A 17593-nucleotide genomic window follows, 5' to 3' on the forward strand; every position below is an offset into this window, starting at 1 on the left:
CTGTGCGTAATCCCAAAAAACTGTGTTGAGAAATCTTCATTCTGTTAGACCTCAGTAGGATTGCATTCTTAGCTTCGTTTTCGTATCTCCCTGACTCACAATTTCCATCTTGTCCCTTGAGTTTTCTGGTTACATTGGTTGTTCTGCTCTTACTGTTTTGACCTCTGCTGTCCCTGACTATACTTAGCTTTTATTTTTCATCTTCTGGTTATATTTTTTTTGCTCACAGTAATCCTCAAATCAATAATGATTAAAGAATCCACCATTAGTAGACCTTGGAGGGTCCGTCCCTAGTTTGTGTTCTTTGATTCTTATTATTTACCCCCTAGTGCAAACATACTTATAATAAAAGAAACCTTTTATGTACGCTTTTCACTTCATTATTTTTTTAGTTTGGGCTTGTGGACGGCAAAAATATATATTTTGGATTTCAGCCACGGTTCCTCTAGTGGCTGAGATTCAAATTCTTATTTTTTCTTACTTTTCTTCTTCTTTTTTTTCTTTGTTGAGTTTTTGATTTATGTTAACACTAGCTTGTGTGTGGTCTTCAGGGCAAAAAACAACCTGAAGACTCCCTGGCAGTTTTGCTATATTCACAAACTTGGAGAGTCGTCAGCTAACTCTTAAAATTTACCCAGTGAAGAGGACATGGACCCACCTGCGCTTGCTGTCCCCCTGGCTCTCGTAAGAACACACTGGCAATACCACATCTTAGGCGTATCGCTGGCATATGAGTCCTATGAATCTTTGTCATGAGAAAATACCTCCAGATAGACAATGTTTTTAGTGAAAACGTCAGGCCTTGGCCTCCATTGCTGAGGTGTTTCACTTGCATGTTGTTGTGCCATGGCGATTGCTTCATTTCAACGTTGTATGTCTTCATCTGTGTCATCAGCACAACGTTTTTGTTACACACGTCTTTTATAGTGAGAAGTGAGGTGCATACAAGCGCTACCATCTAGTGGCTGTGGTTGAGTGTGAGCAGAGCGGACTGCTCCATACACACACACACACACACACACAGGTCTTTCATTTATATATGTCTAGTTACTCTTGTTTATAATTTTCTTTATTCCTTTTGCTTGTGTTGTGTTCCAAGTGTTTTCTGGGTGATTCCCTAGGAGGTCTGTAACTCTTTTTTGCCTTTTGTGCTCCATGGAGCTTACATTTTCTGAAGAATACATTTTTTATTTTTAAAGATTCCGTATTTTTCCTTGTTGCTATTGTGACTGGCGAGTCCCAAAACCACATGTTCCAAAAACACTTTCAAAAATTGCCAACTAGTGGGGAAAATAGCGTCAAAACCCTGACTAGATACAAAAAAGAACTAGAAAAATCTTTATAAAAATTAAAAGGTTTATTTTATTAAAAGGCTCTGCAATACATGAAGTTCCAAAGAGCTCAAAGGGATTGCCAGAAAAGGCAAGGCAAACACAGCAAACAAGGTCCCAAATATAGAATCCAAAGGCATAGTCATAAACAAAGCACAGGCCCAAAAATTCATAAACACAGTCCACAATACAGAATCTAAAGATGTAGTCGAGAAACAGAGCAAGGCACAGCAAACACAAGAAACTCTCCACTCCCCAGCGCAATCGAAATGAACTGCCAGGAGCTATGGAAGACCTTCCCACAAATAGGACAGAACACCATTCCTAGCAGTGACTGGCAGGTGGCCTGGCCTCTTGAAGAACCACCCACAAAACACAAGGGACATAACCAAGACCTTTTCCATTTACCAATAAAACCAAGAAAAATGTACATAATAAATTGAAGAAACATTAATATAAATAAATGGCATAAAAGATGACAATACAAACAAGAAACACAATGATGGCTGAAACATGAGACTTACTAGCCAGGTTTGATGGTTTCCCTCTCTAGTAGGTATTTCGGAATATTTCGGGACTTTGTACTTTGGAACTCTCAAGTTTCACAACCACATTTAGGTTTCATACACAAAGAATCAGCCAATGCTTTACTTTACACAGTGTTGTTCTGTCAGATTGTACAAATAATACCTTACTATTTTTGAATTAGTCCTCTTATCATTACGAAAGTGACATCACAATCATCACTCTTTTGAGGTGTTTTGGCCATTATGACATTGTGTTTGCACATGGTGTATTAACGAGTGATGTCATGGTGGCCATGGTAGGAAAGCTTGTCTCATGAGATTTAATGGCATCCAAACTTTGCGAAACATAAAGGGAAGACTTCAGGAAATGCTTTGTACTTAGGGAGCCAACTAAATTCTAATTTTGACTTTGAATTCAAGTTTAACGTTGCCCTGCAGTCTTTGGTTGCTCCTAGTGTACCAATCTTGGCTAAGACCCATAATGCTTTTGACACATCTTTAAAAAAATACAAAATCTAAGTTTAATAAGGGCTTGAAAAAAATCAGTGGTAATATCATATGGTTCAGCTAAAGCTCCAGTGTGTTTCTAATATTTCATTAATGATGTTTTTCTCATCTGTTTTAGGTCTTTAAATTTTAGTCTATATTGATTATATATCAATTTATTTCCCATATATTAAGTCGCATATTAATCATAACCAAAAAGGCTTAACTCACTTAAGCAAGAACGTATTGGTTGCTACATTAGAGAAATGTGATTTCTACAAGTTAGGTTATCAAATGGCTTATCCAGGTCTGGGCCCTGGCTTAAGTGTGCTTTACGTTTTTGATAGTATTTATAGTTTTTTTTTTACATGTACTTTTATCATTTTGTAATTTAAAATTGTTCTGTTTATATATTAGTTAAGATGTATTTGTGGTGCATATATGTTTCCTGGTTAAATTCCTTGTGTTTTATGGGTGGAAAGAGGTGGATCCACTATGACATCACTGCTGAAGAGCCGCCCCCAGCCTGTGTATGCAGAGCTCATATGTTCTGGCTGAGGGCTTGGCTTCTTCACAGAGTCATCAAGCGCTGTGGTATAAAGATCAAGGACTTTGAGTATTATTTATGTTTTTTTTTGTTATTTTTTTTTTTTTTTGCATTGTTTCTGGATTTTGAGATTAGATTTCAGGTCTGCTGTTTTTGCTTTGGGTTACCATTTTTTAGGCAACACTCTCTGACTTTTTGCCCTGCTTTGCTTTTTTTGTTCTACCTTTTTGATTATGTAAGTAATTGTTTATTTATAAATGAACTTTATTTGCCTTGTCTTTTAAGCCAGAGGTCAATGGTCATTACCTAACTAGAGGACATTTTTGAGCATTTTGAATTTTCAAAGCTGAGCTTTATTTTGGGCCTGTGCTAACCAGAAAGCCTGCCATTTGAGTTTGGGGCTAGGCTGCCTGGAGTGAAGTCTGCTGCAGAGGCCCAGGGCTAGCACCATCTGGACTGACTTTTGTTTATTTTGATGCCCTGCTCACCTATTTTGCCATTTTTGTGTTGCTGAAACAGAACAATAAGTCTAAGGTCCAGGCCACAAAAAATAGCCAACTCCTAATATCCACTTAAAAAGTGCAACTTTTTTTTTTAATTACTGTGTTTGTTTTTACTAAGAATGTTAGTACTTTGCATCCCCCATTCTCTCTTTTAACCAAAAAGTCACAGAAAATATTTGTCTAAATGATTGTCAAGGGGCTTTTGATACTTTAAAAGAACTATTCCCTGACAATTTTTTACATTTAGAACTAAAAGCAGATGAATCAAGAGTAGGGTGGAAACTGGGAACTACAACGATTAAAAAGGACCTTGCAGAATGTCATCAGGGGTTGGTAGGAACTGAATTTCCATTTTGATCTTTATAGATTATACAAATTTAATCCATCCATCCATCCATTGTCCCCCGCTTATTTGAAGTCAGGTCGCAGGGGCAGCATCCTAAGCAGGGAAGCCCAGACCTCCTCCAGCTCCTCTGGGGGGACCCTGAGGCATTCCCAGGCCAGCCGGGAGATATAATCCCTCCAGCATGTCCTGGGTCTGCCCTGTGGCCTTTTCCCAGTGGGACATGCCTGGAACACCCCCCTAGGGAAGTGTCCAGGGGGCATCCTGACCAGATGCCCGAACCACCTCAACTGGCTCCTCTCAATGCGGAGGAGCAGTGACTCTACTTCGAGTCCTTTCCGGATAAGTGAACTCCTCACTCTATCTCTAAGGGAAAGTCCAGCCACCCTGTGGAGAAAACTCATTTCAGCCGCTTGTATCCGTGATCTTGCTCTTTCGGTCACTACCCAAAACTCGTGGCCATAGGTGAGGGTAGGAACGTAGATCGACTGATAAATCGATTGCATTACAGATACCACAACTAGATACTAGAATTGGATAAACCTCTGGCATTATCAGAATTACTAGATGCCATAAACTCACTTCAGAGTGGGAAAACAGCAGGCCTAGATGGCTACCCTTTTGGCTCAGCTCTCTGTTCACCTAAACTAAACTAAATTTAATTTGTTTTTTAATCAATATTTAGTAATTTTCTACACACCTAGTCAAACAAATTCTAAACCTTATGCTTTTTTCAGATTCTAAAAAGGAGCCCAAACCCATAATTCCTTCTGAAGCGATTTCAGCAGTTACACAAGTAAATAATTCTGTAGATGCTGTGGAAATGGTGATTATTGCTAAAGAAATTATGGAGATTCCAGATAGGATATTAAATGTTGAGTTTTTTTGTTTTGGAGTCACGGTTCTCTATTATCAGGAAAAGCTATAATCAAATTGCTGGCTTTAAGATAATTTTTCTGGTCATTGATTCATTTACTGTAGCTGTAGAAAATTACATTAAGGCATGTGAAAATTGTAATAGAGCAATTGTAGTCCAATGGGACTTCTGGATCCTCTTCCACATCAATAGTCATCCATTAAATCAATGTATTTTTTTTAACTAATCCAGCATCCTCTCAAGCTTTTACTACAATATTGGTTGTGGTTGATAAAATTTCTAAGTCAGCTAATTGAAAAAAAAAAACTTCCGTCTGCTCAAGAATTAGCAAACATATTTGTTACTTAAATTTCCCAGCTGCGTGCTTTTCCTACATCCAAAGTATTTAATCTTTGTTGCTAGTGGTTTTCTCGCTTCTGGGAAAGTTTCAGTTCAAAACTAAAAATTAAAGTTAATTTGACAATTGGTTACCATCCTCAGTCACATGGACAAACTGATTGGGTAAATCAGGAATTACAGAAATATAAAATAAGTTACTATCCAATTGAAAGGAAATTCTTCTGTTCGCTGATTTTTCAAGAAATATGCATTAACTTTTGAGTGTGTGTTTGGTTATAAACACTCTGTGATACCTGCATCCTTCGCCTCAGCCTCAGTACCTAGTGTTTTTGATATTTTGGAAATTTTTAAACCGATCAAGGCTAAGGTTTGGAAGAACCTGACAAATACCAACACCTTTGGTAAGAAATGCACTAATAATAACCATAACAACCTCTCAAATTTCTGCATTGCTCAGTAGATATACAGTATGTGATATCCAGGTGAGTTCTGTCCTCAGAATTAGCCCTGTGTCACAAGTGTGTGCTTGGGAGGCAGCTTAAGGGCTCTGCTGATGGTAGCTACCCACCAAACCAAGGGTTGACACTGTGTACTAATGCCTTCTCTCTTCCTTCCTCTACTAAACAGAAGAGTGCTGATGTCACTTCAATTGTCTGCCCTCCTGGACCAGCCCCTTCATACCTGGAAACCATATGACCAGAAGGACAGCCATGTTGGAGTTAGTTCTGCACTGAACTCCCATCTGAAAAAACGTTATTGCTATCTTTGTAAAAGATTCTTTCTTTTTACTTTTTCATATACATATTATGGCGAGGAATCATGAAAAAACATTCGACCTCGAGATACTGATGAATCTTGACGTTTTAGAGTCAGAAAATACTATTTTTGAAATTATGTCTGTCTATGTGTCTGTGTGTAAACACGAAAACTTGAAAAACGCTTTGACCTGGTCAATGAGATTTTGCACACCTGATTTAAATGAAAAATAAGGAATCCTATCAACTTTTGGGCCACTTCCGGTACTTTACCCAAACACATTTCAGATTTTTTCAAGTAAACTATGGCTATAAATAAAGATATATGATTCAAATTGTGTGTGAATATTAGAAATGAAGAAAAATAAACAGATATGAAATTTGAGAAAAATCACGCAACCGAATGTTGTACTTTAACTGAATACTTTCACGAATTTCCAAGTAAACTATGGTTTTAATTACAGATAGATGATTCAAATTTTGTAAAGATATTTATAATGATAAAAAGCAGATCTGAAATTTGAGAAAAATTACTCAACTCAACTCAAGTAGTATTTTATTCAAACAACCATCCAAATTTTTTGTATCATGGAAACATAAATGTATACACGATATTAAAAACTGTATTCAATATAACGGATATTATTTCAATAACTATTATTAATTTTATTATAATTTTTATACATCATCAGTTTAACAATAAAGTGTAAACATTGAACATGCCATGGAAATATAAAGATGTAATGGGAACAATAAACTACTACGTCCCAGTCGTGTTCCCGGTAATACATTTAATTTTATGATTTTTTTTTTTTTATTTCCACCATCATTATCATAATTAAATGTAACCCTTGGACTTCTCATCTGAGGTCAACTCACAAGAATGACCCTGTCACACTCCAGTGGCTTTACCAACCAGATGTGACACCTTCTCTTGGTTGTCATGAATTTTGCATTGGATTAAACACTTTGTGTCGTGACAAGGCAATCCTCTGTGCGGTGCCACCAGATGTAATGCTATTCTGCTTTTCCAAAATGCACACAAGGTGCACACATTGGGAAATCACCATCCTGTGCTGACTAACATCTCCATTTGGGACCAGACATTTTGACATATGTCAGATTGGCCGTATGTCTGTCACAAAGTGTACAGGTCAATGCAATTGAGGCTCTGTGGGTCAGATAATCTGTGTAAGGGAAGGCGGTGTGGACCGAATGCATAAGAATTAGCCATGTGGAGCAGTAATGATCAAAACAAACCATAAAGGGCCTTTCAAGAGTCAGAAAACATGTGAGACCTTTTAAAATAATAATAGTGAAAGAAAATGAATTACTATATACAAGACATTTCTGTCTTCTTGATGGAAGAAAAAGTGCAAACCACCTGCACTGATTGGAAACAAAAAAGACATGCCAACTGCGAGAAACGCAACTTCAGAATAAGCTGCTCAATCAAGCAATACCTTATTATTATAAGTACGAAATGGCTTCAACTCGGTTGGCTATACTTTGACCACTGGGGTGTTGTATTTGGCATTAGATTTTAAATCAGATCAGATCTGCTCTAACTAGTCAAGGCACTCTTTAGGACACATGATTTCCAATTTCCACTGAAAAGTGACCACCTTTGTGCCAGGGCTGGAGTGGGTGACAAAAACTCATAGCATTGTTATAAAAGCTTTATTATGCAACTTCCAGCCATTTCCTTTTGGACAGAATATCATGTACTCCACATACATGGATCACTGCACTGGATTACACTCTTAATGAGAACAGATTCATTGCACACACAAGCTGCCACCATACTCCTGACATAACATCGACATGCGTGTCACAGAATTCCTGCAACTGAAGTCTCTTACCTGGGGAACGTCTTCCTGAACAACTTGCTGGGGCTGAAAAGATAAAAAAAAGTTAAGTTGGTTAATTTAACTTTCACCGGCTCTGTAGGCAGTAGCTTGACACCTTTCCTCAGTGTGATAGTGTTGCCTGTTTGAGAGTAGGTCAGGAAGTCAGCATCACGTCTTACTGTGTAAGTGAATTCAAGTCTGAACATGACACTACAACGTGCGCTTCACTGCTCACTGCATACCCGCCCTTTGTCTTTGCTGATCATATAACATTGTAGCCTTATTTGCTTGTGGCCAATTAAAATCCAATCTGAAAAGGCCAAAGTCTCTTCAGGTTTTCACACCTGTTGAGCTTCTACTAGGAAACTTTTATTTGTGCACTGTTGGCCAATGTTGGTCTGCTTTTCCGACACGGTTATATTGTGTTTAATTCTCACTGAAAGATATATAAAACAGAGGATTCACTGAAACCAAAGGATTTATATAAGCTTATTATGATCCTTCAGACTTGTTGCTTTTAAATTATTCAGACCACAAAGGAACAGATCACACCCTAAGAAACAACACTGGACTCAACCTTATTTTCTGCACTTGAGCCTGTCCACAGAATCATAGAGGAAGAAGGCGCACCAGTCTGTCTTCAGCTACACAGATGTGCTACAAAGTACTTCAAATGTCTTATGATAGACTTTGCTGTAAAAAGCAACTATAGAAAATTAACCATTTAAAACACTCTGGCAACTTATAAATCCAAGTCAATACAAAGACTGTTTAACGAGAAGGAGAATTCAGTTGGAATGAAACCTAGCAGGCTCTGGGACCCATCAGTGCTCTTCCAGAGGACCAATGTGCCGCAGCGTAACAGGAGTAAAGTGGCTTTAGAAATAAATGCTAAATGAAAGCTCCATTCCCAGGCAACGAGTGACAACATCCTGATGTGTTTCCAATGAAGCTTTTTTTTATTTTTGCGTTTAATTTTTTTTTGCTTTTCTTCGCCTGTCACCAAGCAGCTGAAGCCGCCAATTCAGGAGCTTGTCTGTTACAGGCATGCTGCTTGAGATCAATGGAGACAGCTGCATCGTTACCTCCACCCCCATGGCCTTGACACACACCCCCTCCTGGAACTAGCTAGCCTATCAGCAGACTCCGCCCAATTGTCTGGCCCACCCCTTTGCTCTCTAAGCCCAGCCCCTCGCCCCTGGCTGATTTGTGAATGCTGGCTGTCTCTCTATTGTGTGTGGTATCTGAGGAATGTGGGCCCCAGCAGACTCGCTTCCTCCTCTAATCAAACACATTTCCTCCTCCCTGCTGTTCCAGTCGTTGTAGGCCAGCAATGGGCTTTACCCATAATCCCTCTGCTTTAGACATTCCCTCCAACAACTGAGCTGGAGAGAAAAAAAAGAGCAGGTTAGAGGCAGCTGGATGGGCACCAGAAACCCACACACTTAGTAGTAAGAAAAAGAAGACTCAAGCTGGCTTCGATGGAGGAGTAAGCAGCTACAGACCTGAGTTCTACATGAGAGAAAGATAAGGGTAGGATGTTCTTTATATATAAAAGAATAAAATAAGTGTGGGGCACGGCTTTTTATTACACAAGGGATGGAATAGAGATTATATGAGTGAAGAAGGGGCGGCACGGAGGTGAAGTGGTAGTGCTGCTGCCTCGCAGTAAGGAGACCTGAGTTCGCTTCCCGGGTCCTCCCTGTTTGGAGTTTGCATGTTCTCTCCGTGTCTGCATGGGTTCCCTCCGGATGCTCTGCTTTCCTCCCACAGTCCAAAGACATGCAGGTTAGGTGCATTGGCGATCCTAAATTGTCCCTAGTGTGTGTGGGCTGGCGCCCTGCCCAGGGTTTGTTCCTGCCTTGTGCCCTGTGTTGGCTGGGATTGACTCCAGAAGACCCCCGTGACCCTGTTTTGGGATATAGCGGGTTGGATGATGACTGACTGAGTGAAGACGACATCTCCAGATATATGTGAAAAGACTAGGATGGTGTACATTTTAGATATATGAGGAAAACAAGTGTGGGGATCATTCTAGATGTGAGAGGAAGACAAAAAATAAACACAGTGCTGAATCTAAATAATAGTGGAAGATGAGCAAGGGGCATATTTTAAATATGACAGGAACACGAGCATCATACACTGTCCAGATTGGAGGGGAAGACAAGTGAGAGGTGCAGCCTAGACGTGAAAGGAAGACAAGCGTGGGGAATAGTCTAGATATTAGAGAAAGAGAAGCATGAGGAACTGCTTTGATATTAGAGGAAGATGAGCACAGATATTAATGGGGTCATTTTAAATCTGAGGGGAAGGCAAGTATGACGTGCAATATTGGAATGAGGGGAAGACGAGAGTGGATCACATATCAGAGGAAGAGGAGAGCAAGTTTACATTCTGGATAGGAATGGATGACAAGTGTGGGATGCAGCCTAAATATGAGAAGAGGACGAGCACGGGCAGTATCAAGATGAAAGAGGAGGACAGGAGTGGAAAACAGTAGCTTAAATATAAATAATGAAGACAGTAAGCGGAAAAGCTTGAATTACATTTATCAAGGTTCTTGTAGAATATGTAGACACCAAACAATGTTCAATGCAGAAAATATTTGTATCCAGTGTTACATATACCCTGCTGTTTAAATAAGCACCTTGAGCATGGGAAAAGTGCTTTATAAGTAAAATGTAGTATTATTATTATTATTACTACATATGCTATCTTGTCTCAACCAGTGTCAAATGAAGCAGCCTGGAGAGCTACAGTACGTGTAATTAAAGACAAGAAGAAGAGCAGCGCCAAAGTTTGAGTGGGGGTCTGGTAAGACAATAATGGTCTGCAATTTGAGGTGGGAAGAGGAAGACCATTGAAGTCCTGGATGTGTAGCGTGCCGGGAGCAGGATGCCTTGCTGTGGACTTTGAAATGACAGACTTGTCCCGCCTCACACAGAGGGTCACCCTTCCTGCCTAACAGGGCCACTTTCTTCTCTCCTAAATTTTCAAATGGGAAATTATTCGCAGGAGACTGCATGCGGTGTGCTGCTTTTAATAGCTTCCTGATGGAGCCCCCCATCCCTAACACCCCCATCGTCTTAAGGCTAATTAAAAACATATTGCAAGAGGCAGGAAAAGCATTTCCCAGCTGATACTAGGGGGTACCCAATGCACTTAACCATTTACGGACCCCAAAGTGAAAGAAGCATAGAATTGACAAGAGGAACGTTAACATGACCTTCTGAACTTCTTCATTGTGCCATTTTGACTACACTGGCATGTTGCACTGTAATACCCTCACAGTTGGTCTCAGTGCTGAAAATCATCTATTTAATTGTTAACTCTTGCTGTTTTTGCTCTTTTAAGTTCGAGGTCAAAAGCCATAAGAGACTCTGTTAAAAAAGTAATAAATGAAGAGACTCCTAGCACCACCACTGATGCTCTGAGTGTCGTGTTTCTTTGTGGAATATGTAGAGACAAATAGTGTGAAATGTCAAGGGTCATCACATCTGTCACTTAAACTGCCGCACCCACTTGACTCCTTTACAAGAAGCTCCCAGGTCTGTAATTAGCCCATCCAGATTACTGTTATGTGTCTCCAATTTAAAACTAAAAAAGGTCCCCATGTAGGTCTCTAACCCTAACAGCACCTGCTGCTTGACCACCTAAACTGCTGTGGTCCTTTACAGGAAGATTATTGAGTAAATTCTTTGGAAATATAAGGCCTTCACTTTAGACGCTGACTACTCTAATCAAAGATGCCTCACCTCTTAGGTCCTTTATAAACAACATCTAGAGTAAATCTTTGCTTATTCATAAACCTTCCACGTTGGCGGGCCAGCTTGAAACCAAACTGATTCCCAATCAGTATCCAGCTCCGCTGACTAACAACTCATGTGATCCACTATATATGTAAAACAAGAAGGCTCCTAGGCTAGTCACTGACCATCAAAATGACAAGCCGCTGAGTACCTTAACAGGAAGCCATTGCTTGAAAACTGCAGGCTTGATGATCAGCCACTGAACCTTAGAGTTCCCCTAAGCTTAGGCAGCTAAACTGTTCCAAGTTCCTGAGGGTACAAATTCAAAATCTAGGCCTTAATTTTTGGGGTGTAAAATTAGTCTCATCCTCCTACCCCCTACAGTCCCAAGTCCTTGCTAATTCATGTGCACCCCATGTGGATGATCCACTTTTAAATCAGGAGGCTCTCAGTTCAGGAAACCACAGACCCTCAAGTAGCTCTTGATGTCAAGTCACTGGAGGTTTCGAGGGGAGGCTTAGTGTGTAAGTGGCTTGAAGTTCCGGCTTCTCAGAGTCAGGCCATCCCAGTGTCTAGGACCTTACTACAATATTCAGGTCATTTCAGTGTGAGCTGCCATGAGTGCAGAAAATCTCTAAATCAGAGGCTAATTTGTGTGTCTCACTGAACTTGCTATTTAATAACACTTCTAGTCACCGATATATATATTATCACCCATATTTACAGTATATTATGTACATTAAAGAACCATCAACAACAAATCAAATCAAATTAATATTATATTGAACGATTATTATAAAAGTTAAATAAATCAGACTCTGCAGATGCATGAATAAAAGGTAAAGTACCACTTCCGGTTAGCGGAAATAGCTCAAAAGTTGACAGATATCTACGTTTTGTACCTAATACTTGTATGCAAAATTTGGTTGACCTAAGTGAAAGCAGACTCATGTAATCGTGTTTACATACACACACACAGACATAATTCCAAACATGGTATTTTCTGACTCCGGGTGGTCTAAAACGTTGAGATTCATCAAAATGTCGAAATCGAATTTTTAGACAATTACAATACTTTCCCTATGAGAAAGTAAATCGGACTCAGGGAGGTCTAAAACATCGAGATTCATCAAAATCTTCCATTGATCCCATTCTTATTAGACTCTCTCTGCCTTTGGAAGTGTCATGCTGGCAGACTGCAACCCACAATACAGAATTTCCACTCACCCATTTCCGTGGACGTCCTCGAGGTCTCCTCTCTCCTGCTGGTTCTACTTTCTAAAAGAAAAAAAAACAAAATACACAATGGTCTGAGCTGTTTTTGTAAATTTTAGATTAAATGGCTGGTCTGTGAACTGTAGATTAAATGTTGCCCTTTCCAACCTTACATAAACAAAGGCACACACTCTTTGACTTTTACATCAAAAAACTGACAAAGAGCATACCTTGTACAAAGTGAAGAAACTATCACTAATAAATAACTAGTATCTCTACATTTGTTGAGAAAAAAAAATGGTAGAGGACACTATAATCATATAAAATTAAATTGAATGTCGCATAATGGACAGGGAGTGTGTAATAGCTCCACTCACTCTCTGCCCGTCCCATGGAGGGAGATACATCGGTGCCATGGAAAAAAGGCTATCATTCGGAATCTTAATCAAGTGAGTGGGGTAAATGCACCCATCCCAAGCCAGAAAAAATGCACCTCACGTTATTAAGGAAAGGTAAAAATTCTTTATTGCGGCAACCAAACATGTGACCTTTAAGCATCTTTAATTGGTGGTGGAAAACATGCGGAAGGATTTTCCCGTAGGACTGTTCTCCACATCAACAGAGAGTTTTTGCTATACCTTTAGCAGCATCTCCATGTTTAGACTACCTCTGGACATTTCCTGCATGTTACTTTGCATTGGCTACACCACCCAGATGTCACTGCCTGGTACCGTATATACTCACATATAAGTCGGGTCTTGAAACCCGAAAAATCGATCATAAAATCAGACCCCGACTTATACCCCCGTTCAAAAATGCAACACTTAATTTTGTTTTTTTTACATCTTCTTGCCTCCTCCAATCTTGCACCAGTTTCTCAGACACATCGAATTTTGTTGCAGCAGCGCAGTTACCAATTTCTTTTGCTACTTCAATGACGTTTAATTTAAAACCAGTTTCATATTTTCTTCTGATCAAACGCTCCATCGTAGATAAAGGAAGCTCTTACGATAAAGGTGTATGAGGGTGTGAGATACAAAAAACACAAAACAGTGCAGACGTTGCTTCCGAATAGTTTAGGTATTACTGTGAGGTCACGTAGGCACAATGGAGAGAGAGAGAGAGGGGTTAGGAGCACATGCGCATTGCCGCATCCACATAGAAAAAAAAAGGCAGTGTGCTCCGTGGTTACTCTCTCAGGTGGGAATTAGCATATCGTAATCTCTTGGACCAATAATGGACTTATCACGAGTGACATTATAAAATACCAGAAATTATACTGTAAAATCAAGTCCCGACTTATCCGCGGGGGAACTTATCCACAAGTATATATGGTAATTGTAATTATTCAGAGAACACTTTGTTTGCACTTAAATTTAAGAGTTCCAGTGTTTGACTGCCTATCACAATGTGAAGAGCAATCACAGACAGGACCAGTAAGGGTAAGACGACTGCACGTTGCCACTGTTCGCCCATCTGCTGCGCACCTTCCATACACTGCTGTGCTCTCTGTAAATGTACTTATGTGCTGTGCCCTGCAGAGTTCTCACTGAGCTCATTTTGATTAATCTGCCTGTTAATACCCTGGACTGAAATTTGTAGATAACAGGTTTTGGGTTATAGCCATGTCACCTTCCACAACTTTAATTAAACTTCATTTACATAATCTTGGAGATTCGGAGGAAACCCTGGCACACTACCATGACCCCCATATATGTAGTCTGGCATACGCAGTCTAACCAGTCTGTGATTTGCTCCGACAAAATCAGACTTAAATCATTAAGGGTGGGCTCTGTGTTTGTGAGAGTGAAGAACCAGTAATCGCTCAGCCATAAATGCAACACATTCAATGCAGCTACCGAGGAATAAGGAACCCAGGTGTTTTGGATCTTGAAAATGGAAGAAACGCTTGCCTGTCTTATTTTTTTATGTAACACAACAGGAATGGAAAAAGAAAGAAAAGGGCAGAGATTACATTCACAAAACACTGGCTTTTTCACTCAGCACAGACTGTTAATGGCTGTCAGATAAAGGCTGAGTTCTCAATACTTTGGAAATGTGAAATTGTACTGGAAAGTTATCATGGAGATGTATAATTTGTCATACCCTGCAAGTACTAGTTGTGTAATCTGTTATCTTCAGGTGATGAGATCAGCTCTGCAGTTATCAACTTTGTCATCCAGACTGACTAAAAGTAGTGTAATGTGACATCGGCTTTATTTGCCAATTCTGACTTACATCTCTAACATATCACTACACCTTACCACACAAGAACCCCAGTTCAACTTTAAAAATAATATCTTTCCCTCAGAGTTTCACAGAAATGTCATTTGCTTAATAGTTCCTTGTAAAACATCACTGTATTGAGCTGTCCTCACTGGAATTGAAGTTCCTGTCACACACGCATGCCATAAAATCACCCTAATCCCAGAATCATGTCATTTTCAGGCTATGTTAAAGGAATACTAGACCCAAAAGTGATATTTTTTCATGCTGCTTTCCCATGTTATTTGTTGTTAAGGCTAAGAAAAATGTTTAATCTCATGTTTTCACAGACATAATGTTTCTCATAGAATGGGAGGGGAGCCCATGGTGACTAATACTAGACAACAGCAAACACTATCAAAAATGTCCATGAAGAAAATCTCATATTACTAGTGTCATATAATCCACATGTCAAGTAATTTAGTTGTATGCTCTCAACATACAAATTTTTTTTTTTTTGCTAAAATACTGTTAAATGTACTGTATACCTCTGAAATATGAAAACAGTCCACCAACATGAAACCCTTCACATGGGATCACACTTTTGACATGAAGATTTCAAAACGTCCATGAAAAAAGTCTCACGTCACATAATTCACATGTCAAATGCTCACAACAGACATAACACATGCACTTTTTATTAAAATATTGTTAAATAAATTCCTCCGGACAATAAAAGAAATTCAAAAACAAGCAGTCAGTTCACAGAATATTGCACTTTTGAATTGAAGACAAGGCTCTTGACCAATGAATGAGGGGAACAGGCAGTTCTATGATAATTTTCTGGAAGTATTTATTTAACAATATTTTAACAAAAAAAAGCATGTGTTTGCTAGTTGTAAGCATATGACTGGGTGACTTCATGATTTTTTGACACCAGTAAAGTGAGATTTTTTTTTCATCAACGTTTTTTGATACTGTTTGCTGTTGTTCAGCGTTGGTAGACATAGGCTCCCATTCTATCAGAAGCTTTGTAATCTTCACTATACGTGAAAACATGAGGTTTCATTTTTTTGTCATCCGCTGCAAGCCACATGGGTTAAGAATGATATACTGTAAAAAAATATAATTTTTGGACTGACTATTCCTTTAACCAGAGTGCTATAGGACTGCTAACCCAACAAGCTTGCCGAGTGCTATGATTTTGTCTCATTTGCCAACATTTTTATGTTCTTAAGTGCGTAATTCTAGACAATGGCATTTTAAACATTACTCTAAGCATGATGCAGTACAAAATGTTTCAACAAATCAAGGGGCATAGATTAATCCAGAAAACAACTTACAGGTTGATATTTGGAATCACTAACCAGAAATCAGAAAAGTTAAATTGGCAGGGGTCAAAACAATCAGATGAACTTTTGTAAACTGCACAAACCAAAACTGCTGATATAAGGTTAACCTAGTCAAGGCGTTTCGTACTTCAAAGGCCATAGGAAAACAACATGGTAAAGTTCTAAGAATTGACAAAAAACAGCCACAGTGATAAATCCTTCATTAATATCTCATGTTTCCCAACTTTTAGTGGGCCCTTTAAGGCTTGCTTAGATCAGCACTAATTCCATGACCCAGTTTTGCCTTTTTTAAATTCATTGATGACCCAATTATTGAGAATTATGACTCAGGTGCTGCCGAGAGTGGCAGCCTTTTCAGCAGCTCTGTGTATGACTATATTATTTTTCTACTTTTATTTTTCTCTTTTTTATTGATCACTCCTATCACTTTATTTTATGTGGATTCCTTCCCTGGACACACTTACTTTTACAACGTGGGCATGGATTTTTACACGCCGAGACTCGTCTATTGTGAATTTCCCCTTAGGATTAATAAAGTATCTATCTATCTATCTATCTATCTATCTATCTATCTATCTATCTATCTATCTATCTATCTATCTATCTATCTATCTATCTATCTATCTATCTATCTATCTATCTATCTATCTATCTATCTAATAGCAGCTACTGTAAAGTGCCCCTTGGTGAAACAAGCGTGATCGAGGGCCCCCGTTTGGTGAAACAAGCTCACTCAGAAGCAGGGAAACATATCATGCAGCACTGCTTATTGCTTAGGCGACTGACTTGCAAACTAATGATGGCAACTCGCAGCCCACCAGTGACAACTCAGGTTGTGACCAAATGGTTGAGAAACTCTGGCTTAGGCAACCCACCGTGATCCACTCATGAACCAACAGCAGCAACCTGCAAACCACTCATGAAGCAATGATGGTAACCCATGACCCAATGGCGACAACCTGGGCTGCATCTCAGTGGCTGAGAAACACTGGCTTAGGTGAGCCACCGTGACAGACTCACATGCCTATGATAGAAACTGATGACCCACTAGAGAAACTGGTTGAGAAACACTGCCGTACACGGACCCAGCATGCGAACACCAATACTTGAAGAACAGTTTGTGCTACTCTATACCAGCAGTTAAAACATGCCTATTGGTGACCCATACCAGACTGAAAGAGCCTCACTTACAATGACCTGTGCACTTTGTAATCGACATACAGCCAATTTAACATACAACGAATGGCCGGTCCCAAATGGAGCCATATGTCAGCATATGACTGTATTTGAATTACGTAATTATTTATTTTAGATTACGTGAACCCTTTCTCATTTACTAGTCATAATTTTCCAATGATTATTAACAGCAAACCTTCATTCCTAGATAACCTGCCATCTATTATGTCATAGATCGACTAGCGGGTACACAACAGGAAAAGGTCTCTAGAAATCAAAGTGCTATTGACACTAAATCATTAGAACATTAGAAAAGTTTAGACAAGGACAGGCAATTT

General features: G+C 39.3%; 1 protein-coding gene and 1 long non-coding RNA gene across 3 annotated transcripts in view; one reads left to right on the forward strand and one right to left on the reverse strand.

Annotated features, from left to right (window-relative positions):
* The window catches only part of si:ch211-161c3.6 (high mobility group AT-hook 2b), a 79741-nt gene that overhangs the window by 38168 nt on the left and 23980 nt on the right, over positions 1–17593 (reverse strand). For both annotated transcript variants that reach the window (XM_028825438.2, XM_028825439.2), the window contains exons 4-5: positions 12535–12585; positions 7571–7603 (exon numbers count right to left, since the gene is read on the reverse strand). In XM_028825438.2, the coding sequence (XP_028681271.1) occupies positions 7571–7603; positions 12535–12585 (84 nt within the window). The remainder of the gene's footprint in view (positions 1–7570; positions 7604–12534; positions 12586–17593) is intronic.
* LOC114669239 (uncharacterized) overlaps positions 1–17593 on the forward strand; it is a 60143-nt gene that overhangs the window by 33162 nt on the left and 9388 nt on the right. The window lies entirely within an intron of this gene.

Source organism: Erpetoichthys calabaricus, chromosome 18, assembly GCF_900747795.2.
Source record: "Erpetoichthys calabaricus chromosome 18, fErpCal1.3, whole genome shotgun sequence".
Classification (NCBI taxonomy): domain Eukaryota; kingdom Metazoa; phylum Chordata; class Cladistia; order Polypteriformes; family Polypteridae; genus Erpetoichthys; species Erpetoichthys calabaricus.